Source organism: Syngnathus typhle, linkage group LG5, assembly GCF_033458585.1.
Source record: "Syngnathus typhle isolate RoL2023-S1 ecotype Sweden linkage group LG5, RoL_Styp_1.0, whole genome shotgun sequence".
In the NCBI taxonomy this organism is placed as follows: domain Eukaryota; kingdom Metazoa; phylum Chordata; class Actinopteri; order Syngnathiformes; family Syngnathidae; genus Syngnathus; species Syngnathus typhle.
The window spans coordinates 9755462-9780824 of record NC_083742.1 but is presented as its reverse complement, the minus strand read 5'-3'; the positions used below and the strand labels follow the sequence as shown (position 1 = coordinate 9780824).

At 41.5% G+C, this 25363-nt stretch overlaps 1 protein-coding gene across 5 annotated transcripts in view; it reads left to right on the top strand.

Moving 5' to 3' along the window:
- pbx3b (pre-B-cell leukemia homeobox 3b) overlaps positions 1-24821 on the top strand; it is a 55098-nt gene extending 30277 nt beyond the window's left edge. Inside the window, exons 3-11 of one of the 5 annotated variants that reach the window (XM_061279692.1) lie at positions 11344-11585; positions 12853-13043; positions 14311-14446; positions 15233-15262; positions 18890-19055; positions 19620-19697; positions 20169-20281; positions 21377-21466; positions 23278-24821. In XM_061279692.1, the coding sequence (XP_061135676.1) occupies positions 11344-11585; positions 12853-13043; positions 14311-14446; positions 15233-15262; positions 18890-19055; positions 19620-19697; positions 20169-20281; positions 21377-21466; positions 23278-23370 (1139 nt within the window). In that variant the 3' untranslated portion in view covers positions 23371-24821. The remainder of the gene's footprint in view (positions 1-11343; positions 11586-12852; positions 13044-14310; positions 14447-15232; positions 15263-18889; positions 19056-19619; positions 19698-20168; positions 20282-21376; positions 21467-23277) is intronic. The other 4 variants (XM_061279689.1, XM_061279693.1, XM_061279690.1 and 1 more) reach the window with 4 other exon arrangements.
- The last annotated feature ends 542 nt before the right edge of the window (positions 24822-25363 follow it).

Sequence of the window (25363 nt, the reverse complement as noted above, 5' to 3'; positions counted from 1 at the left end):
CATCATTATGTAAAACCAATTTCTCTTTCATATTTCCACTGGGCTGCATTACCACATCGATGTACTCGCTATTCCTTATTACAAAGTAGGTGGCCTAGAGGAATAATATATGCATTTGTTCCCTATGGCATTAAATATGCATATAGGTGCCTCATTTCATCACCGATCGGTGTTATTCCTTTAAATAAATCCGCACAGCCTGCAGCCCCTTTTTAATATTTAATTTGACAACTTTTAAATCTGTCTTTATGTGATGATGAAGTAATTGTTAGCTGTCACAATAATGATTGAATTATACAATAGCACCAAAGTGGCTTGGATGTGGTAGGCTGAATTACAGTATTTGTTTAGCTTCAGCCATAACGTGAGCTCCGGGGCAAGGGTATTCCTTTCACATGTAAAGCCTTCCGCCATATTCTTTTCATCTCTTCTCCCAGCCGGTCATGTCGTAGGTCTGTGCAGCTTCCGCATTTGACCACACCGGGTTTTAAAGCCAAAACCCAACCCTTCAAACGATCTTGACGATTTCTGGGTATGATCACATTCAAACTTGAACAGTCCACATCAGCAGAGCAACAAATATATAACACGATATAAACTTCATTTGTATGCTTCAGGGCACCCCCTACAGTTTTGAGGTGGAACTTACTTTTATTTAACTGTGCTATTTACAATTAGGTTCAAGAGGATTTGTTGGCTCAGCCAATTACAAAAAGAGAATTCATCAAATTATTCAGATAAACTGTTATATTTCTTGAAGAGGGATACGTAACAAACAAATGGATCCCAGCAAACTGGTGATGTTCTGTCAGCATGGCAATGGCAGTTTTGTGCCATACAGCTAAGACTGTCTCTACTTTTTGTATTTTGCTCAAGGTGAAAAGAATCCCAAATCAGTATTTAACTGTGGTCCCTCGTCGCTTTCAAATAGATAAATAGTACACACTAGTGTGTTGCCACTGTTTGCAATGCATAGTGTATGCCCCAAGAACTAAGGTGTTGTTGAATTGGTAACCTTCAGAAGTGAATATCCATTTCATAGGTCCTGCTGCCTATCAGGTTGAGTATTCCAGCTGTTATATTTCAACAGCAGACCTTTAAATCCCTCCACCACTGTAATACTCTTTCAAAGTAGCAGGGGTAAATGATTTGAATTGTGTTGCCGTGAAGATCCATACACATGCAGCTTTTGCTGACATTCATTTAGAAGCCACTCGGAGCACTTGCGACTCCAAGTAACAATGTTCCTGCTGAGCTCTACAGTGAATATACCTCTGACCTAGACAGAGGGAAGGGAGATTTATGAAATCCACATGTTTAATACATTTCATTTTGTCCGAGGGATTTGTATTGCTTACCACAGTATTTTAGGTGGGAAACATTCTGTATAGTCACAGCTTGTATTGTCTGAGGAGAAGAAACCCTGTCCTGCTCTGGCTGCTGAAGATTTGTTTTCTACTGCCTCCCTTTCTGCACACATATCAGCCACGTATTTCCTCACATATTGCATTTTGTTGCGCTGAGGTATCGGACATACACACCCCTTAATCTTTAATGCATAATCCCTGAAAATCCGCTGCATAAATGAAAAAGATAACCCCGCTATCAATGTGCTGACAGAATATAAGATAGCAAGGTAATTTAATAAAGGATTGGCGCTGGCCCTAGTGTGATATGGTGTGTGACCTCTATGTACTTGTTGTGTAATAGAGCTCCCGAGCATGGAGACTACGAGGTCTTCTTAGTCCGCAAACCCATGCAGAGTCTTTGGTGTCAAACAGAATGCAGCATATGGATTAAAGAGCAGGGAGCGTAGTCTGTGAAATATTTGCTTTCCCTACGTGCTGACACAGTCAAAGAAAAAAAAAAAAAAACAGGAACCAAGCCTGTGCTTTCCCGTGGTAATCAGGTACAAGTTATCACGGTGAAGTGTTTGCCTTCCTAATGGTGTTCCCATTTAGCCTCAGTCTGTGTCATCGGCTTCCCATTTGGAGTGCGGGCAGAAAGAAGCTGCTAACTGCCGGCCTACCGAGACTCGGTGCGTAATCCATCTGTGTTTGTTCTGGTCGTGAGAACCAACAAAAAGACAAACAAATGAAGTGAGTGGGTGGGAGGGGTCCTGTATAAACATTTAGAAGCCTGGTCATATGAAGTGTTCAGCAGCTGACCGCAAGAAGTCATAAACACAAGTTCCAAGGTACACTTGTTTTGCATTGAAAATGCACTTGAGTGTAATGTTGACAGATATAGCTTGTGACGAGCAATAGTCAGAATGTATGAGCACACATTAATGCTGCTGTCAAGCTCTGATGCCAGAGTGAAAATAAGCGGTTCACCTCTGTTTTCATTCAGGAGAGAGCACAAGACAGCAGCAGCGTCTCCGCTGTATTTATTGACTTGTTTTACTAGGCTGAAACAGGGTGCTTTTAAACGGGCCTGCTCGCTCTTAAGACTCTCCAGACATTTACATTATTTCTGACTGAGTTACACACACTTATAAAGGACCACTTCCGTTGGCCCGTGTAGATATATGCTCCAGTTCCACCTCTCTTACATTCATACACATTCATGCAGTTTATTACCCCATGCACCGTTCTCGATATTGTTACACTACACCATTCCCCTTGTTACTGTCGTGCATTGCTAACTTTGAAGGGTTTCGTTGTTGTTGTGCATATAATTAAACAGCTTTCTTGATTACGTTGGAACATAAAGAGCAGTTTGTTTTAAGCGCTTTATAAATTGAGATTTTTTTGTAACACAGTGAGGAAAAAAAGAACACTTCACTGTTAGTGCGAAAGCTGATTCAGTAGTAAAAAGGTTTGATTTCACGAGGCTCTAAAAATCATCTTTCGCTGACTAATCTGCACAACTGCAGTAGGAGATAATGAATGCCAACACCAAAGTCACAGCCAACACTGTGATCCCCCACCCAGCCTAAACCTCCAGCAGTATTTACATGGCATTTCATTTTAGAATAAACCTCTTTTCTCTCACACTGTGAAGATATTGAACCCTTTCACGGAGATGTCTTCTTAACCAAAGCTTATTAAAAAGATGGACATCAAAGTTGTGGGTTTCCATTTATCTTATGGCACTTTAATTGGCCACCACAGGCAAGGTACAACTCACTGCAAAATAGGAGGTGTTGAGTGCTTGGGCGAATGTCTGAAGACCTCTCAGTGGGTTTGTTGCCAATAAATCGCCTGCAAAGAAAGCGCAACCTTTTTTTCTAAGCGTCGGGAGCATTATAGAATTTCACAAAAAGGTTATGAAACATAATACGGCAAATTAACCGAACACTCAGGGCCATGGGGCTCGGTTTCCTTTTTCCGGTGTATTTTCATGGTTACCATGTCCTGTTCTTGACCTCCAACTTCACTTGAGCTTGACGTCTTCAGAGCTTGACATGAGGCAATACACTCTGAAAAGGTCATGCAGTGTGATCACCATGAGCCAACTGAGATTACATTTTCCTAACTCTGTGGTGTGTTAACCCTTTCAGAGGACACTCTGCAAAAATTCATTGAGTATGTTAAAAGATACCTTTTCAGATTTCTTTCAAGTAAATGACAATGATCATATGTTATTACAGAACCACTTGATCTAGTTAGTGTTTCAATAAAAATGTATTCCAAATAAAATGTGTTTCACCACCATAACCATGGGTTCATTTGTTATGATAATCCAGGGTTCGTTGTGTTAGTCCTCAATCTCAATCTGAAATTACTGCCCAGTAAAAGCGCAAGATCCAACAGTAGAACAAATCTGGTTCAAGTTTCTATGCCCATGAAACAGAACTCAGGCTTGTGGTGAGTCATTGTTTTCCACTCAAGTGAACAATAAAAACATAAAAACAAAGCCATTAATTGTTGACATACAGTAAAGAAATGGCTTCAAGAGCTGGCGTTCTCATTAACCTGTCACCTAATTATCTACCTCCAATCTGAGTCCTGACAAGCCCTGCCATCTGAACCCTCCACTAGGTTGTGTTGTGTCGTGTCAGCACTTGCCAACCGCAGTCAAAGCGCCATTAGCTGCCCGGGAAGACAAAGGCGTCTTGCAGCAGAGGTTCCCCCTGCATGCACGTCCACAGTGTTCGCCCTGTTAATGCCTTCCCTTCCAATTAAATCTGCAACTGTTAATTATTGTAATTATGAGCACGGGCTCCCAGCTCTACCCCCCTCCAGCCCCTCCTTCGCTTCGTGCAGAGACGCAACGGGAGCTGTTGTGTTGCTTCAGCGGCGCCTCATCTCTGCTTCAGTGAAGTCCAAGCGGGGGATTTGATGCAGAGGGGGATTGGGCACAGATGACAAGGGTGACATGAGTGGGACTGCACAGTTCATCTTGGATAACGTAGAGAACAAGTCACAGTCAATGCCCACTCTAACACTTCACGTTGTCGGTCGAAATAGAATTCTGGCAATATTTGGTGCTTTGGTTTTCTTGGTTTTTAATCTGTATAAACCATTTCCAAGATATTCTGTCCAATAAGAGCTAATACAATAGCGAGTTTGTTGAAAATTTAACAGCAAAATGTTTTGTTTTAATTGGCTATGTAGGTGATTGGTAGATTATAATGTTTACTAAAGATTTATTAAAATTTGGTTGCAGTGGTGTAAAGCTCATTACACTCCTACTACATGCTCAAAATGTTTTGGTTATCCTCTCGAGGACATTCGAAAGACATTCTTATTTGTTTCCAATCTTATTCCACCTATGGTAATACCAAACTCTGTTTTGTCCGTCAGAGAGACAGTTGCAATGAATGTGAAGTGATGTGTTGACTTTAAGGCGAGCTGAAAAAGAGTGGATGGCAGGCCGGCTGCCTGTTAAGTCTGTGCGTGTCTCAGCATCCTCTTTGGCCTGCTTCTGTCACAAGCTGTTGTTGGCCCGGACCTGATCTGCCCACCCACTCCTCGCGTTGCACTCTGCAGACCTAGTTGTAACCTGCAACATCAGGCTCTGGATGATTCCGGAAACAAGGCTGTTGTGAAGGTGCGTGCAGCCTAAGACACAAGAAGTGGATGTGTTTTTGTGAGCTTTAGCAGTTCTCCCTCAGAATCAAGCTCAGCTGTAACCTCAGTTACCTCACAGCAGAGTCCTTAACACGCCAGCACGCTGAGCAAAGGACTCGGCTTTACAATTTAGAGCTGGATTCGTTCCTACAAAAGACACTGGGGGAAAGAGCAGCTCCTTCTGCTTGAGGCAATGCAGCCTTTTCGTGAATACACTGCAAAATCTAAATGATGGACTGTCAACTCTCTTGCAAGAATGCCACTGCAAAGAATAATCTCTCTGGCAGTGGATCATGCTTGGCTGTATGCTACCAACGCCGTTTCTTTGTTTATGCGTCCATGTCGCTTTCACACGCACGCATGCCAACTTGTGTATGCATGCAGACGCACACAAAAATATCATATATAGTAACACTGAGAAAATGCTTTGCATAAAACGCAGTTTATCTAGAAAATAACTGTCAAACGTAGTGGATTAATTACATTGAGCGTTTAAAATAATTAATAACAAGGCTTAGCTTGGTGTCTGGACAAAGTTTTTCTTGCAAATGTGTGGTTTATCTGTGTGTACAAGACCTGCTGTGTGACCTGGTTTCATGCAATCTTCATCCTCTAATTAGGGGGCTACAGAAAGGCTGGAACAAGAGGAGGACTGATTAGTTGCCTTGGGGTATTTCATAAGTGGCTTTCAGTGCCACATTTGCATTATTTGCTTGGGGTCTGAATAACAAATCAGTCCACCTTTGCAGAAAATTGAGACGAGCAGCTCAAGACCCTCAATACATTAAATATACAATACAAAAGAAAGCAATTTAAAAGCCAGCAAATAAGTAACAGCACGATGAAATGCAAGACGTCTGAGTGTTGAGCTCTTAACTCAAACACATTACCGAACTATTCTTAGACATCCCATTTGAGTCCATTACACTTGTAGATGTTCAGGGCTACTATACAAGAATCTCTGTGATTGGAGCTCATTCATCTGTAAAGCAGACCTTGCGAACTATGTAAGCCCCATGTTGATGCCCTGTGCTGTAATCCTGGTGGGTCAGTGTGTTTTGTGATCTGTAGCAAAGGTCCTTGTCCACTTACTTGGCCAGACTTGCCAACCGCTGCGTGCGTCCGCCACCACCAGGCCTGGTCAGCCATCACTGTACCACTTGGCCATTTGCCCACATGGACTCTTCGAGAGCAGCCACTCACACGTCCAAATATAAACACACACATGCACATGCGCACGTGATCACTGAGAGTGACAGTGCCTCTTGTTTCGGCAGCCCTCCTCCCCACTCCTCGCATCCTCGTTCGTCATGTAAGGTGTCACTTCACACAAATGTCACTGCCAGTGCAGGACAGTGATTAATTTTAGTGTGCTTGGCAAAATGTCTTCAAGATATTCGTTTTGGTTGCTGTTTCCCATGCTGAGCCCACCACAGCTCCTTTCGTCTTTACGAGCAGGTCATGAGCGGCACCTTACCAAAGCCTCCGCCACTGTGGCAGACATTTGTTGGGTGGTTAAAGGGAGGGGGATTATCATCAAGGCTACCTGCCCTGACAGAGATCGTCTTTTATGACCACTTTTTGTCACTCATCATCTGAGCCCAGCCCACCACTACCCTAGTTGCTGCCTGTTTTCTGTGTACTGTGGGTGTGTGATGGGGGAAGTCTTGACCCAGCGCTGGCACTGAGCGGCTCTAACATTTCACTGTCAGCACAGCTGATTAGCTTATCACTCACTGCGCTAGGAAATACATCATCATTCTAGACAGGGATTCCCTTGTTTAGGTTGTGTTCTTCCTTGAATCATTCTACTTTGCAACCACCCAGCTCGCAAAATGTAGCCATTGATTTTTAATCCTTGTTATGTGGTGTATTATGATGCCAAGCTTTATCTTTGGGAAGCCCTCCACCAGTCTGAATACACTATATAGGTAGACAGACGTTTTGAAACATACTTCCTAATTAATAAAGAATTAAGTTTGGTTCCGCATAAATCTTATACGTCTTCCAACGTCGGTGGACAAAATCTAGGAAGTCATGAAAGCTCTGCAAAGTTGGAGCCATTCCTTAATGATGTATAAAAAAATCTGTATGTGCCATCATACACATCTACCCCATTGATTCTATGAATATGTTCATTATTGTATTTCTGGTTTAGACAAAGGCTATTTGAGCAGTTTTTAAATCTGTCCATTTTAGTTCACTCATTCGAGACAGTGACACACAAAGTTGCTAATGTGCTTTGCCTCCCTACAGTGTGGTATCAGGTATGGTAATTACCCTGCCATTAACATTGGGAATAGTTAATGTGTATTAATGTGTTAATGGAATGTTAATTACTGTACATGCATGCAATAGAGAGCCCGCAGGCAGTCTCTCAGTTTCTTTGTGCCATGTAGATGTAGGCCAAGGTTTCAAACAAAAAAAAAAGAAAAAGAAGAAAACCTTTTCAGAACATCAGTGAAAGCGGATCCTTATGTTTCATTTGTCAGAACAAAAGAATTTCAGTGGTAATTTGATCCTGCTCCCATCTTCTGGAGCTGTAAGTGACTGATCCAGGCGTCTCAACAAAGACGATGATGTGAAGTCAAAGGAGACGAGGAACACGGCAATGGTGACACTGGCTCCTTTGTGAAATAAATACTGTAAACTCTCCGTATTCTCTGGTGTGTTGCTTTGGCAGAGAGTTTTAATAAAACGGTGGATTAGAAGCCCTGGACCCTGACTGCCAAGCTGGAGTTATAGCTCACCTTGGCCGAGACCCAGTTACAAGCTAGATGGCTTGCTCCATCTTTCTCCTCCTCTTTCTCCACCCAGACGCCCACTGTCTGCTGCACACCTTTAAGAGAGATGACCTTTGCAAATATTGACAGAAAATAAATTCTGTTTCGATTAGTTAGCTTTGGGAGACCTTTCCGGATCAATGCAATTAGATGAACAGGGTGTCGATATGTGGCTGGAGCAGTGGACTAAAGGCACAGGCTGGGAGCAGAGCAGCAGGAGGTCAGGGTTACTTGTAATGAGAAGAATGCCCTGTGGTGGACACAATCACAGCGTGTGTCATTAAACAGCAACACGCCGCTCAAACTGGTCTGTCGCAACAAATTCTGCTAGATTATTTTTGGGACTATAAATCCACAAATGTAGATGATATCTGCATGTGGCAGCATATCTTCCCATATGTTGTCTGCTGTTTGACGGTGCAGTCATTGCAGCAGAATGAGGTGGAGGACCCCGATGCTGCCCCTTCCCTCCTGAGCAAGCCACATTAACCCAGCAGGGCTCTGCCTTTATGGCTCTCCTGCTCGCACTTCGGTGATGAGAGTAAACAAGCAACAGGCCAAAGGTCACCTAAGCCCACAGAATAACGGACGACACGAGGGAAGAGGAAGTGGGAGGAAAGCAAAACGCCCTGAGGCAACCCTCGGATCACTGTCAGTGATGCAAGCAGGGAGTGATGGACGAGACAACAGACGGATACATTTGTTAAATAGGATTAAGAACCTATACATTGTCTTTGTCCAGCAAATGCATGAAACCTAAAAAGAAAAGAAAAGAACCAGCCCTGACTGAGAGCGATGGATCATCATAGTTTCTCCTTGTGTCTCAGCCACAAAGAGGAAATACTGCACCTTTGTTGTTTGAATGACAAATGAGGCCGATTTGTTTTATTTATTTATTTGTTTACATGATTAAATGAGTTCTAGTAATTAAAACCGCCAGTGTCATTGGAGTTCTGTGAAGTAACCAGAACAGCTATGGATTTTTAATTCTCAAGTTGCGATGGTGCACCAAGGTGACACAGCTTGTGCACGTTCCTTCGCACTGAGATAAATCCCACTTTAAATATGGAGGTGGATTAACCCAGATGCCCAAACTTATTTTAATACCCATATCATCAGACAAAAAATGGAATAAAGATTTGTGCAGGCAAACAGCATTTCAAAATGTGACTACGGCTTTGCAAGTTACTATACAGATTTGTCAACCACACAGCAAATTAAAGATATTATCTGGCTGGAGTCTATTTCAAGAGAGCTGGGCGATGATGCTGTGTTGAGACAGTGATTCTGCAAACTTAAGCTTCCCCAACAAAGATGCAGAGACAGAGACACATTATTCTTTCATTTTTGCCATCCCCCCATGTTTTTCTTATCTTGACTTGAATGGAAGCCCGACGCATCAGCCTTTGAAACGTGTGCGTTATGAATGACCTGCCGTAGCTGATTGTGGCTCAAATACACCTTGGTGGACTCCTGCGGGGCCGTGGGCTTCACAGGGTAGCAAAGTAATCATTTTTATCCTGCTGATTTCCCAAATAGAAATGGACATGTATGATAAAAATGTCACGGCCACTCCTCATGTCAGCGGACTAACAGGATTACATGTCACTTACTAATGTCGCTCTCTGTTTTGCTTTGCTGTGAATGGCCACGTTATTGCACACATAGACTTTGTGTTAATATATGGTGAGAGACAAGTAGCTCTTTATGGTCTGTGATTATTTAGTTTGACTGAAACTAGTGATTTATGCCTATTTAGTTGAAAGGACCTGTAAATTCCCTCTGCTGCATTTCCCTTGGACACAGTGAGTAGAGTAAAAGTGACAACTAGGTTTGCTGTGGAAATGTACACTGAGTTATATTTAATATACCTGACATGAAAAACGTGCCTGGCGAGCTACAACCGGCCGCAACACCGAGGAAAAAGTACAGCCCGGGAGCTCGACTTGAATTTGAGAGCAAGTAAATAGTGAATTAGGAAAATATGAACCACAGTGGCAGACAAACCACCGGCCATTAGAGCATGCTGAATTATATCAACATTTGAATCATGTGCCATTTTCGCATGTGCATAAGCTGGAACGGTAACCCCCCCCCAAAACGAGAGGTTTGGGTGAGAGAGTTGTGCAGATGCTGTACGATGTGGACGAGGCTTAGTGAAGCAAGCGGCATATTGTCCACATGGTTGGCTTGTCTGTGTGAGCCTGATGGAGCTTTGTCCAGCATCTCAATGCCTCCAACACAAATAGCCGCATTCATCCACTCCTCTCACACCATTACACCTCAAAGACTCAAAGTCAGCCAATCCATAAATAGAGGCAAATTCCTTTTTCAGTGACATTGCAGCTCAACAAAACGTGGAATCAACAGTGAAGTGGATACAGATGGTGTTTTTTTGTTTGTTTGTTTTTTATTTAGTTATTGAAGAGCGGAATACAGAAGCCCAACGTTTCATAATGTCGCTGTAATGATCTGTTTAAAATCCTTGAATTGCGAAAGGGATTATTGAATGGAAACAACTTTGCCAATCAGAACGTTTGAATAGCCACTCATTGTACTTCGAGTCTCACTGAAGTGTTGTTATACTGACCCATTGTATTGTTTTGTTTTTGTCTGGCATCAAAGCTGCATTGCCAGTGTGTCCAGGTGTGAGTGCATGCTATCTACTGGGTGATTACCACTTACTGACAGACTGGCGAGACAGAGAACAGCAGGGTCTGATTGCATGAGTAGAATTAATGAACAAACACTTCACATGAAATTTATTGGGCTCTCATTGTCGTACTACAAAATAATGCCATCAAATCAGGGCTGCACATTCAGATCTAAAAAAGCAAATAGCAGGTATGTTGCCAAGTTCCTGACAGTCACTGTGTCAAAAATGAGACACTGGAGATATAGTTTTATGTTTAGGATCACTCCACAAAGTAAGAATCTCTTCAGAAAGTAAGAGTGCCAATTCACAATTGAAAATTTGTCAGTTTATGGATGTTGCTGTCATGTCAACTTCACCGTACACAGTTTGCACTGCTGTGTGTAAATAAAAGAACAGGTTTAGACATAGATGGCAGCCACATAGCGCATTCACAGAAAGTGCTGACTTCATACCTGCGGGGAAAACATCACACTGGGGCAGAGTATGTAGTCGTAATAGTTTTAATTCTCTATACCGTAATTTTCGGACTATAAATCGGGTTCTTTTACATAGTTTGGGTGGGGGGCCGACTTATACTCAGGAGCGACTTATATACATATATATGTTTTTTTTTCACTTTTTTGGGCATTTTATGGCTGGTGCGATTTATACTCCGGTGCGATTTATAGTCCGAAAATTACGGTACATAGTATATATGTATGGATACAGTGGATGCAACACTGCAGATATGCAATATACTAGATACTATATTTTGGTTATATTATTTCGCTAACTCCATCTAAAGGGGATTTCTCAATATGTAGTCGGATGAAGAAGTGTGTGTTATGTGTATGTCACGGCATTGCTTTATCTGAGTCTCTCTCTCTTTGTCTGTTTGCCGCTGCAGGTCTCAGCATCCGGGGCGCCCAAGAGGAGGACCCGCCGGACCCTCAACTCATGCGTTTGGACAACATGCTGCTGGCGGAGGGCGTGGCAGGACCAGAAAAGGGTGGCGGATCTGCAGCCGCCGCAGCTGCAGCCGCTGCCTCGGGCGGGGCAGCTGACAATTCCATTGAACATTCCGACTACAGAGCCAAACTCACCCAGATTAGACAGATCTACCACACAGAGCTGGAGAAATATGAACAGGTAGGCACGTTTTCATTTGTCTCGAGGTTAAGAGCACCAACTTTGTCAAAAATGTTTTGAGAAAGCCCTTTTCTGTCAAAGCATGACTATGCCACAGTGGGCAAAGCAAGGTTCGTGAAGTTATGCCTAAGGAACTTGGTGAGGATGAACTACTGTCTAGAACTTTAAATCAAACACGAGCCCTCCTGACTCAAAGCAGGAAGGCTCTGCTTCTCTCCTAGCTTGAAGCACCCCCAATGGTTAATTTCAAACCAGTTTTTTTGACCTGTTTGCTGAGACAAGATCTGGATTCGGGTGCTGTACAGTTGACTGCCAGCGTATTATCTTTAAACTCCTATTTAATACTGTGAACATTGACACTTACTCAAAATAATAGTTTTGCGTTGCTCTGTCCACATGGGTCGATGGTGCGAGCGAATTGGTCTCCAATTCTGTCGACGATGCCACACCAAGACATGGCGCCATATTGATTTTACAGATGTAAAAGTGCCGTTCCCCATGTAATTAGCAATTAGTGATTAAACAGATTGATATTATTGGAAATGACTGTCAGTTTAATTTTCTTGAGGAAAAAAGGCACTCTCGAGGAAAGTAAAACCCTCTGTGTTATAAGTTGCAAATTAATTAGCAAGTCATAGGATGAGACCTTTTTTTTTTGTTTTTTTTCCAAGAAACAGAAAATGTGTTCCAGTAACTGTAAGTGAAATTTGTCCAGTGTATGGATCATTATCTCACTTGGTGCTCTGATCCTTCCATTAAATACAGAGACATTATGGTAAAAAAAAAAAAAGTAGCAGTAATGCTTCATCTAGCCAGAGAGGTAAATTAGACTTAATATACTCTCAGTGAGTGGAGGTAGCTTTGCAGGGGCATGCACCACTTTCCCAGAAGTGCATGCATCTTTCTTAGGGATATTTCCAGCTTTTAATTATCTAAATGTAAATACTTAACGAATTTTACTCAAGCATGCACTACATAAATGGGTTATTCTAATTAATCATGTATGAATTACCGATTTAACTGAAAGCTGTTTAAATTCACTCTGCCAAAGCCAAATGGCAAATTGACATTTATATTCATACATGACTTCAGCTATTATGTCAAAGTAATATATAAACAATTGTACGGATTTGAAGCGTCTCATAAACTCATTCACTATATGAAAATCTGCACAATTGTCAAGGATTTTTGGGATTCGGGGGATTTTTGGTGAGTGTGCAATTTACAAAACAGACGGACTTCTTTTGTCTGTGTTTCTACTCGACAGGCGTGTAACGAATTCACAACCCATGTGATGAACCTGCTGCGGGAACAGTCTCGTACGCGGCCCATCTCGCCCAAAGAGATTGAGCGCATGGTGGGAATCATCCACCGTAAATTCAGCTCCATCCAAATGCAACTGAAACAAAGCACTTGCGAGGCTGTCATGATCCTGCGCTCCAGATTCCTTGATGCCAGGTTAGTCCATGTTATTCACAAGTTTATTGCTTCCCTTTGACCCATGAAGCCAAATCTTTGTGTCGCAGTTGTAAATTATAAAAAAAAATAGAAGAAATTCTGACAAAAATGTTTGAGCATTATAGAGTATTATTAGTTTCAAATCAACTACTGTCGTACAAAAAAAATGCATTATTGCATCGTGTTCTCTGCGGATGCACAGCTCACAGTGGCACACTTCAAAAAAGTTAAAAGCATTAGCATTAGATCTGAAAGAAAAACTTCAAATTAAATTGTTTGATTGTTGAAATTGTTTTATTGCTTGATTATCTAGTACCGCACAAAATCTCTTATTTCTAGAGCGTTTACAAAGGCTCATACAAATATAAAAACTAACAAATATGTATATTTAATATTTGTTAAATGTTTGAAAAGGTTTATGCTAATTATTTTGCAACCCTTTTTATTCCCAAATACATTGTTTGTACTTTCTGGTCAAAACAGGCCGTTATGGCAGAGATAGAAGGTTTTAATAATATCTTTGCTCCATGCAGTTTTCTGGACAATTATCCCCGCCTACCTAAGAACAAAGTGAATTGAGGGTCAGGTCATGTGTAAAGCAAATGTTGAGTGTGGAAATGGGCAATTTTGTGAGGCTCACCACAAGTTTATGCCAAACAAGCCGAGCGGAAGCACATTTGCTGCCCACTGCCTGTGCTAGGCCCTAGTAAACACGGCAACAAATAAGCAAATGCTCACGAATGTGATAAGTAGTGCCCTTGGGAGGGAAGCGGACCCAGATCTAGTTAGAGTTTGCTTGTTTCTGCTGGAGATCCCTGGGGCTGTGGCACTTAAGGAACAATGCTCAACTGTGCATGCCGTGATTTCTATAATGTACCGAGATGCACTCCGACTGGGCTTCGCGCTCCATCACGAAGCCCACCCATCCACGGCACTAAACTCTGCACATTACACGCTTGGACTGGAAATCAGAGAGCAACAGACCAAATTAAACATTGTATGTGTTTTGTGGTTGTGTGTGCATTTGTTTGCGTGTCTGCTTGTCAGTGTGTTGGTCGGACCCCCCCGTCTCTTTTGTCTTGACGAGACTTGCGGCAGGACACAGTACATCGTTCTGCTTCTCGGGGCCCTTAGAGCCCATTCCTCATCATTTTCACCATTTATGTGCGAGATTGATTGTGCAATTTGTGCGATCCAAATGGATGAGTTAATGCTGGTCGCACTAATAGGCTCGCCCGGCCTTTCTTTGGTTTTACTCCCCACTCAGGCGGAAAAGGAGAAACTTCAGCAAGCAGGCGACAGAAATTTTGAACGAGTACTTCTACTCACACCTCAGCAACCCCTACCCAAGCGAGGAGGCGAAAGAAGAGCTGGCCAAGAAATGCAGCATCACAGTTTCCCAGGTGGGTAGCGCACATCCAACAGTAGCTGGTGGCTAATCAGGGTGGGGAAGGGAAAAGCCTAGAGGGACCCTTACCGTGGGTTACAGCACCAAGACACAGCGTCCTCAGCTAACCTTGACACTGTGACTGCCTAATGATGCTTCAGTCAAGGCAGTCTGAGCAGGGCCACAGGGAGGGGAGGAGGACCATCATCTTGGCCTCAATCAAAGCACTATGCTGTCCTTCCTTAACTGCCCCAACGCCTTCTCCCCCGCCATCCACCTCCCCCAACTCCCTCTCGACACTCATTCCCATCCACCACATGCGCTCTCTTTCCTGCCTGTCACTCACTCAGGTCATAAAGTGGCAAGAAATCATTAATTTGGGAGAAAAATAAGATTCCTAATGTTGTGCTTCAAAACACTGTAAGATGATGGTTTAAAGACTCCCCTAATGCTGTTATCTTTTTAAAGATTACCAAGTGTGACTTAACGGCTTCGCCTCCTCGTTGGGTGTAAACCTGAAGGCACTATCTCTCACACCTAACTTCCCGCCCCACATCTAAATTATTATTGTGTACACTCCCCTGTTATTTCCCGCTGACCACTATCTAGACGCTTAACACAAACACGTTATATTGTTCTATGCTCGTCCTCGTGAGGCACAATATCAGAGAGACATCAATCTATAACATAACGATTCATCTGCAGTGTTTTGTTCTGTGTGGGGAGGGGAGTGTTAAGGGGTATATTGAGTGTAGTCATGAAGAGTCAGATACTGTAAAAGCCCATTCTTTTTTGCCTTCAGGGGGTGGGAAGCACCATCACGGTATCTCAGGTATGTCATAACTTCTCCTGATCCACTGTTTTCATTTCTTTGTTACCTCTTTTGTTTATGTATGTAATAGCCACTTCACTGCACAGACCCCCTCCCTCCTCACACAACCAGATCATTGCTAATGCTATTATGAATTCAAAGAACAAGATTGAGTATAATTGATATTTTTAAAATAGAACAATCCACATCCCACCTTTAAATTGCACAGTTCCATTGACTATTTTGGTCAGCTCATATTTTCCAAGCACACTAATTTTCCCATCATATTTTGTGTGTACAGACTACAGTATGTGTCACATGCTACTTTGCATTTACTATTGTTTGTCTGTTGTTTGGCATCGACAGGATGTGTGATGTTCTGAATATCTACCTTTTGTTCTATTTACCCCCCCCCCCCCCCCCCCCGGCCATTGCACAATCATGCTGCAACACTTCAAGAAATAGGCACCAGTGGAACTTAGTTCAGTTTTCCGAGTGCCTTGCTAAGCAGGCCACTGTACCTGTCCCCATGAGAACAAATCAGTCCTTGCAAGAATTAGAGTGCCTTTAAAAATTCACTTGAACTCATCTCAGGCCCCATTAGTGGCGCACTCCTCGACAAACAGAGGCCACAACAGACATTACTATTGACTTATTCTTAATGCTTTAGCTCATTTTAAGTGAGTAGCAAAATGCGAGGCTCACCCTAATGTCTCGTGCACCCTAAGTGTGTTATCCCTCACAGTGCCGGAGCTTTACACACTCACAATCCAATCGCAGTGCCTTCTCTGTAGGCTTTGTTAAGTCATTTGTGAAAATCCCACATTCTTTTTGTGGGCTTTGTTGATTATTCAAACAGTTCATCAAGTAACAACCATCCATCGTGAGCGGTCTGCCAATAACAGTCGGAAGCTTTGCCTAATACATCACTGCTGATGAAACAACACCAAGCATTATTGTTAGAAAGGTGGACATTGAAATGGTTTCATATTTTTTTAGGCAACTCCAGAGCCATGCTGTAGTATATAATCTGAAAATTAATAAGAATTTCTTTTTTTTTCTCCTGAGCCACATCACTGCATTTACAGAAACAAATATTTGGGCTCATTTGTTATCTGTGGATAACATCATGTAAAAAATAAATTCTATTTGTATTGAAAGTTCAGGGTTCTCCAAACTGTAGTCATAAACTTATCATTTATTTTCATTGATTAGGGAGGATTATTGATTCAATTAGAGTACAACAGCTTCTCAGTCTCTCACAATGTGGAGCAACTCTATTGTTTACTCGCCAACAGTCCACATGCTCATTACACGATCGCTGACTTCAAGGCTGCTGATGTCAGGTATTCGAGTGGTTAACACCCCGGCTCTGCCCTTACTTAGCAGTCGACTGGATGCGTGGCCTTCTCCAAGATGGAAGCGAATTAGTTCTATAGATTAGGTTGTGATCCACACCTTGCATTGCTCGATAGTAAGCTGACCCGGAGAACCACTAAAGCCGGTATTCAGTGGGCAGGAAAAGAAAATGTGTGACATTTAAGGCTTTGCCGGACTATGTGCCTTTCAGGCTTATACTATATAGTGGTGGACTCATAGTACATGTTATCACAAAGGACAGGCACAACATGTAAATGAATACATGAACTGTAAATATTTAATATTCCCTTTTGACTGGCAAACGGAAGGATTTGCTTCCTTTCCTGCCATGATGATTAAGGTGTGAACAAATTAAAGTAGTTCAAGGTCACATTTGATGATTAAAGTGTTCACTAATTAAAATAATGCCCCAAAAAAAGTGAGACAAGAATTCTAATATCAGTAAAATATGTGATATCCTCTTTGTGGGCTATTAAAAAAAAGAGTGTAGATTACGTCATTCCAATCCACTATAAGCAGGTTAAGTAAAAAGGATGATAGCCAGGGCTTTCATTGCTTCCAATTAAACCTTGCTTGTTAGTTTAACCTCTAGGTAAAGCCATCAAACAATTGATGTCAAGGAAACCCTGCTGCCGACAGTGGGTCTCGCCTGAATGGTCATTAATTTTAATTGCTTAGATATTAAAGATTTAGAGCGCAGAGACGTGTAGGATAGAAATGATCTGTTGTCCTGCAAATCCAGTCACTTTTTATGCCACAACATTGGCTGGCTGCTGGGGATATTAAAATTTAAGCACATGGGTGGAAATTAAATAAAACGTCATTAGGGGCAGCTGCTCTTTGGCTGGTCCAGCGGCGGGTTGCAAGGCCAGTGAGATAGAGTGGATGAGGTGGGGGCTACAGCAGCACAGCAATGAGACACTCTAATTTATAGAACCATTAAAAGCATGCATCATCTCATCATTATTCTGCTCTTATCACAGAGCCAGCATCTACTCAGAAGATTCATGCAACTTTTTAGGGTCTCGCTAATGTTAGATGTTTCGCTTGAGTGAAATTTGCATTTCAAACTACTCTGCTTACCCAGCTCCTCCCTTCACCTTAACACGTGTCCCTTTCTTTATACTTTAATTTCTCCAGTAGGAACTTATTTAAAAAAATACATTTTAACACTGACTGTCCAAGTAGACTCACAGTATGCACACTATTTACTAGTTATTTAGTTGAGTGACTAAAATACTGACAGTAGAAGTAGTAATTCACTGAATGGCTCGTATGCTCACTTGATTTGTAATTAGACCTCATATAGTGTCAAATATGAACAAATGTATTAATTATGTATGTATGTTTTATCGAATGATGCCTGAGGGGCAGCCCAAGCTCACTTGCAGCAGTGTTTGTTTTTAAAAAAGCTCACCGATAGTGACATTTATGTTTATTTACATATTTTCGAAGTGATCAAATATGTATAAACACTTGCAGAGATGTATATATTCCAATACTTAGTCATACCTTGTTAATAAAATAATTATTGATATTTATTTTAAATTATTAATGTATGAATTATTGAAAATACATATAATAATATATTGTCACATAGATTTAAATCATTAGGATCAATAATTTAATTGAAGAAAATTTGAGCAAATATGTCAGAAATGTGTATCAAATTGGTAACCGGTCATATTAATCAGTGACCAAGTAGCTCAAAAATCTTGGTGACCCCTGACATAGACAAAGATTTCTTGGGAGTAGTATACAAAAATTAGTTCACCTCTTTCCCAAAAGTACTTTGCTGTGTTAAAAATGTGAAAAGTGTCATGTAAAATAACCTTTGAAAAGACAAAAATGGGTAACCATATGCCCATGTTTTTTTCATTCATATATTCATATTCCTTTTTATTTCATCCGTTTTTTTTCCCCATCGCTCACTCATCTGTGTATATCATTGAGGGGTGGGGTGTATCCTTAACAGCCAGCCACGCAGTAACGGACATGTCGAAGCAGCAGGGGCCCCTCGTGTTTGGGTTTTGTCAGGAGACAGAGCTGAGAGCATGTCAGGCTCCCATCCATGAGAAGACACAAGTGGCTTCTTATTATGGCTTAATTAGCTTGTGTACCCAGTGGACATTGCTGCAGGGGCTGGGAATTGGGTACTTGATGGACCCAAACATGACATCTTGAAACAGTCACACTGCTCAGTGCACGCTGCTGTGGCTGCTTGATGTCTGACTCCTCTGCTCCTCCCCTCTGTGCTCTTCCACGCAGGTATCCAACTGGTTCGGCAACAAACGCATCCGCTACAAGAAAAATATTGGCAAGTTTCAAGAGGAGGCCAACCTGTACGCCGCCAAGACTGCTGTCAATGCAGCGCACGCCGCAGCCGCTGCAGTGCAGAACAGCCAGACCAACTCCCCTACTACACCTAACTCTGGTAGGCACTCCTGCATAATGAAGAAGAAAGATGAGGGGAAAAAAAGACCTGCCGTACACCGCAGGCCTTAACCTGCTGCCTCCCTCCCTCATGCACCATTCATGCAGGCGAGAGTGACAGGCTCAGCTCCCAGCTTGGGGATCACAGTGTCTCCCGTCTATAAGACACTTGGTGCCAAGCAAACTCATGCATAAAGGGAGCGTTCCTGACTCGTGAACCGAGAATACACGTATTTTTGGAAAAGAACAAAAAAAAAACATATCTGAATACTGCCATGGGATTTGTTTTCGCTTGACTTTTCTGTCAGCCTCCTGTCATTTTAAATGTAATGGTATGTAGTCACTTGGAATGTGGCATATTATTTGGCGATGTAAGTGTAAACATAGTAGGAGCTAGGAGCATTGTGATTATGCTTAGATTATCAGTATTTTCCTTTGAAATAATACAAAAGGACCGTTGAAGTGCAATGAGTAAAATGTAGTATGTGATCGGTTTGGACTGGGATGAACTACGTACATTGGGATTTGGTAAGCTTATGAAGTGGTCCCTTTTTCTTGCATCCAGGATTCCAGATGAAAGATGAGGAGTTTCAGCTGGATTCTGCAGAGAGCAAAAACACTCTTTTAACCAACATGTTTACTGGTACTGGTCTTTTCATAAGCTTCTTCTCGTTCTTGTCATTTACCATGTGGTACCTTTCGCCAGTGTTAGATTGGGAGTAGATGATGTGGAGCAATTGGGAGCTTAAGCGACCAACCACATGTAGAGCCCCTTGTGTTGTGTGATTCTCACTCCATTTGTGTCCATTGTGTTGGTAAAAATCTTATTGTCCCCATCCGTTTGTTTATTTGCTTTTTTGCTTTCCTCCATCACTCTGGTAGTTGCTTGCTTTATGGGCATTTTCTCAAGTATATTTGTATGTCTCTTTGAGTTGGGTTTCATTTATTCAGACATGTTTGCGTGCGTTGGTATGTGTGTGCCCGCGTGTGTTTGTGCGTGTGTGTGTGTGTGTGTGTACGTGCGGTGCGAGTCTGCATTACTTGTGTGTGAATGTGCAGTCCTATTATAGTAGCCCGTTCATGTTATTCAGCTACTTACATTTTCCCTCTCTAGGTTCTTCAGGTTCTTTTAACCTCCCAAACTCTGGGGACATGTACTTGAGCATGCAGAGTCTGAATGGGGATTCTTACCAAGGGGCACAAGTCGGAGCCAATGTACAGTCACAGGTAGGATTAATAATCAGGGACAGTTCCTCACTGCCGGGCCAGAGAGCTGTCCTTGTCTTGCCTGTGTACTGAGCCATCCTCAGTGCAGTCTGAAGCACGCTAAAGCAAAGTGAGGCTCTCTGATAGCGCCAAACGCGTCTACTGATGATATGTTTTTGGATGGAAGGTTTGGCTGACAAAATATCATTTAAGATTTCAGACATTGTTTCTACGTAAACATTTGGTGAATGCATATGGCTTTGACTTGACCTCTTGGGTTGGTATTGGGTTTTGGGTAATGTGTTCCTCTTTTGTTACTGTCCTCTATCCTCTTTTGTCTCATTGTGTTATTGCTTGTTGTTGCTGTCTACCATTCCGTAATCTCAATGCGCAGTGGTCACAACTGTGCGCTTACAACAACCATCTGTGATATCGATTTATCCTTATAAAGTTCTGCAATGCAATTTGTAGTAAATGTAGAATATGACTCCCAAATGTCTTTTTAAAGCAAGTTTTAGAAAAAATCCAGGTATTTTTTTTCCCTAACACATCAGGTTTTTGATATATTTCCATTTGTTGTTTTTAGGTTTGACTAATAGAAGCTTGTGCAGTATAAGTTTTCCCATACTTTGTAATTTATAGCTATAAATAAATAATACTCAATATCTTACAATTATTATTATCATTAGTAGTAGTAGTAGTTTTCGTAGTGGTATAAAAACCTGATGTGCTGGAGGAAAAAAAGGGCAGATTCCATTATTCCATTCAAACTTAAATCTAGAAAGGTTTCCTTGCATCTCTGATTTAAAAAACAAAAAAAACGTGTCATGGTAAATGCTCAATTAAACCAGTTACTGATTTTGTTCCTTGTACTTATTGTGAGTTCTCAAATGTAATTTAAATTTCAAATATCAATATCATGCCAGTAATTTACTTTCTTTGTTAAAACACATTTTAAAGCTTTATTGTTGGGTCTGCTTAGCACCTTTTCTGTCTTTGGAGTTGTGATACGCTTTCAGCCAAGTTAGTGTATGTTCCTGAGCATGTGTAACGTAAGTGTTGCCTTGTTGCCACACACCAAGTTGAACAGCTTGTCCACCTTGTCTGTTCCTTCAGGTGGATACCCTGCGCCATGTTATCAGTCAGACGGCAGGATACAGTGATGCTCTTGGCCGAAACACGATGTACAGTCCACACAGTTTAAATGTGAGTACTTCCGATCTTTCCTCTGTGCTTTTGTGGGTTTTCTGATTCCTTCTTTTCACATTCCCCGAAAATGGACTGAATCGTGCTCTTGGCTGATTGGTCAGCAACTATAGCCCAGGGTGTAGGCCTACCCCTCCTCTCGCCCCGCTTGATAGGCTTGGATAGTTTCCAGCTCACTCGTGACCCCATAATGAATGGATATGAGTGATAGAAAAAAGATGAATGGATCTCTCTATTTACATATCTTCTTGTGATTAGCCTAAAATCAGTGTAACCGTTGCCCACAAAAGTTCCTGAGGTATTGTTTAAAATAAATAAATAAATAATGCAATCAATGCGATCTGGAAATCAGCTCAGTCCTCATCATATTATTTAATACGCAAGACGTATTTGAGTCATAATATACATGTGTGGAAAATAGTTGACAGTCTCTGTGCGAGAAAATACTATCGTCTGTACCGGCAGCTTCCGGTGTCATTTTGTCTCGGCTGAAGCCTTATTACTCTAAGCTTTTCCGACATGTCAGCCCCCAGCTAGATCAAGTGTTTTTCACTTTCTCACAAGGTTTCTCACTTCCATGTGCACTGTAGACCTGTGCCTAGTGGCTCACTGGAGCTTTGCAAAATCCTGACGAAAATAGCAATGGGCACTACTGAGTCATCCTCACCTTCTCCTCCACAAATAAATGATATACAAAAAAATAAATGAAATACAATGAAAAATTGAGAATTAATCAAAAATATTCTTGAATAAGTCATTGTTGCGCTGCATCTGTTTCCATCCAGAAAGTGCTTTGTGGACATATTAGCATAGACTAACCTTTAGCGTTGTTGATGGTGACGTAGATGGATCCAGTAAAGGCTAGGTCATGCCTAGAGCGAAGCAAAGTCAGGCTGGCTAAGACTGGCTCTCTTGGCGGGGCCCTGCCTTGTCACTTCCACTCAGCTCTCCCCACCTCAGCCAGGCCGAGCCCTCCCTCCTCCTGACTGGCAGGAGAATATGTAGCGACAAGCTGCCGGACGCTGCTGAACTCTGCTTAGACACTGATTTGAAGCATCTCTCCCGTTGGTTGGGAAGCAACACAAATTTGTCTCTTTGCTGATTTGACAGCTCAAGAGCTCGTGCAAATACATTATGACTCTTTCTCAGAAGAGAAAGCGAGTTTGGTAGTTCAAGTAAGTAAGGTTGGAATTTGCCAGTTACATCATTGACCTACGGAACATTTAAAGTGTAGCCCATGGTAGCAATCTCTAATGCGAAGGTGACGTGACAAGGAAAAACAATCTAAGCAATTCTGTTGATGTACATTTTATTGATCTACTAAAGTTTTATCATATACATGTACACTGTGTCTACCCTGCCTAGCGCCCAAAGTCATTTGGGACAAGCTTAGGACAAGCTCTACTTCTCCTGCAAGTCTAATGAGCACAAGTTGAAGAGAAAACACCCTGGACCGCTCACCAGTCAATCTCATTTTATTATGCATGCAATATATGGGTGGAATTTAAGTCTTCTTTCTATGCTTGCATGGAATTTTACCTTATTCCAGCTTCCACGCACGTCTACATACAGTGTAGGCTGAAATCTACCTTTTGTGATACCAGCCCTGAGTGAGAGAGCGATAGAGTGAGAAAGAGAGAGATTGATCAATATCTTCCCCTAAAACACAGATCAGATGCCAGTTAAGGACTCGTGGGATGTTAAGTGTTTCTAGTGCAAGAGTTTGGTTCCATTTCAGGATTAAAACTGTCATGTAATCATATTGCAGAGAATGCGATAGTCATTTCACTCTTCCCCTGTTTGTGTCTCAGACTAATGGGGGGTGGCAAGATGCAACAACTCCGTCTTCAGTAATATCTGCGACAGAGGGACCCAGCAGTGTGCACTCGGATACCTCCAATTGATCCACACTCCAAGCATTTAAGCCTCAAGATGGGCAAGGACTCTGAACTGGCTGCACAACTGCAGAGGACCTCCAAAACATTTTTATGCCACATTTGGGTTTTTTATGTTTTGTTTTGTTTTGGTGTAATCTCCCACAACTACATGCCACATGTAAGGATCTTTATCATGAAGAGTCAACTTTTCATGATTGTCTCAGTGTTTTCTTTGTAAATCACGTGTTGTTGAAGGGTGAGCGCACAAACTGCATGCGCAGATATCCAACAGCCTATGATATTTGTCAAACGTTCAATTTATCCTCTGTATTAAAAATACAGGATGGGTATTTACATGGCATTTAAAATGTCAAATGTATGTGATTACTCTTTTAATCCTATTTTGAAGATACTTTTTTTTTCTTAGTTTTCTTCTAATAAATGGATTAAAACGGCCGTTAATGTGACAGTAACCATGCTACTGTTGACAGCTCCATTGCAGCTTTGTGGTTACGTCCAAAATCGAATTTACAACTGTATACATAAGTACAAGCCAATGATAATTCATCTGTGGAATATAAAGAAGTGTATTTGATTGTGTTACCACAACATGACACATTCCCATATTTCATCACGTGACGTTTGGTATGTACATATGTAAACATTTTGTACTGCTTGTGAAAGTCCCCCACAGTTGATCATAACTCGCAAGGCCCAGTGACACACAAACCTGTACAAAACATAACTTGAGAGTACTTCAACTTCCCAACAATCAATACACAGCTTTATTGCCTCATTACAATTCATACCAACAAAGTCCACCATTCCTGTAGCTTAGAGTGCTCACACACTACCTCTAAACATCACGACCACATTTTTTGCCCTACTTATTTTTTATTCTATTACTTGTTTTGATAACATCTTGCAACACTAAACGTCCTCATTCTCTATGTAATGTAATGTATATTTTAATCTTTTAATAAAACTCTGTTGCTATATTGCAGCTTAAAACGACAAAAAAGTGAATCTGAAAACTAATACCATGAAAAATAGAAGAGCGAGTGCATTGTTGGTCTGTGGCTTTTATGAAGGGAGTGCGATACAATTGCGCTAAATTAACAGTAAAACTGTTGTAAATACTTAAAAAAAAACATTTTGAATGTTGATCATCTTATTACTAAATCATACCCAAAAAACAAATAAAAAAAAAAGATCACTCTTAAGACTGTAATGCATAGAAAGTTTCAGTATTCAGAACTGTATATTTCCAGCTCTGTTCAACAGGGTTCAAACTTCTTTTCTCTTTTTTCTATTGTATGTGATTCTGAAACTGAGAAGTCATGACAAATGATTTGTGGAAGTGATTCAAATGTAATAAAAATGTTTAGTGTTGCTTTCTAACAACGACGCCCTGGACTGAAAAGTCTTCCTTGTGGTAGTTGTGTAATTTAAAACAAATAAAACTTTTGCTTTGATGACAGCATGCATTTTTTTTTAATGTGTGATGCTTCATTATAAGACACATGAACTGCCTGTAAAAAATAAAGACAGTGCAATAATAAATAATAGGAACCTATCTTGCGAAGCAATCCAAAGTACAGGATAGAAGTTCAGGATGTAACCTGGTCAGTAATGACATTAGTGCAATTTCGTGAAGTCTAGTTATGGTCGCCGGAGAGTTAATGGATCATCGGGTACCAATTTCACATTGAAAGTGACATCCATTTATTCTCATTTTCTCTCGTTCACTCTGTGATTATGCCCAGCTCAACCCTCTTGGATACTTAACACCATGCTTTTTCTCGATAGACTACACACTCACACATAAAATATTTTCTATGGTCTTAGGCCAATTGTCAATGGGCAGGAAGGAGACAAGTGAGATGTAACAGTTTGAGTCTAATTTAGGTGCAATGTACAGACAGTTTCCCAAGAGAGCATATTTGTCCATTCAACCAGTGCAGAGTTTTGTTGAACACCTTTCTGTGAAAATCAAATCTTTGCTGTTGTAGGTCGTTGG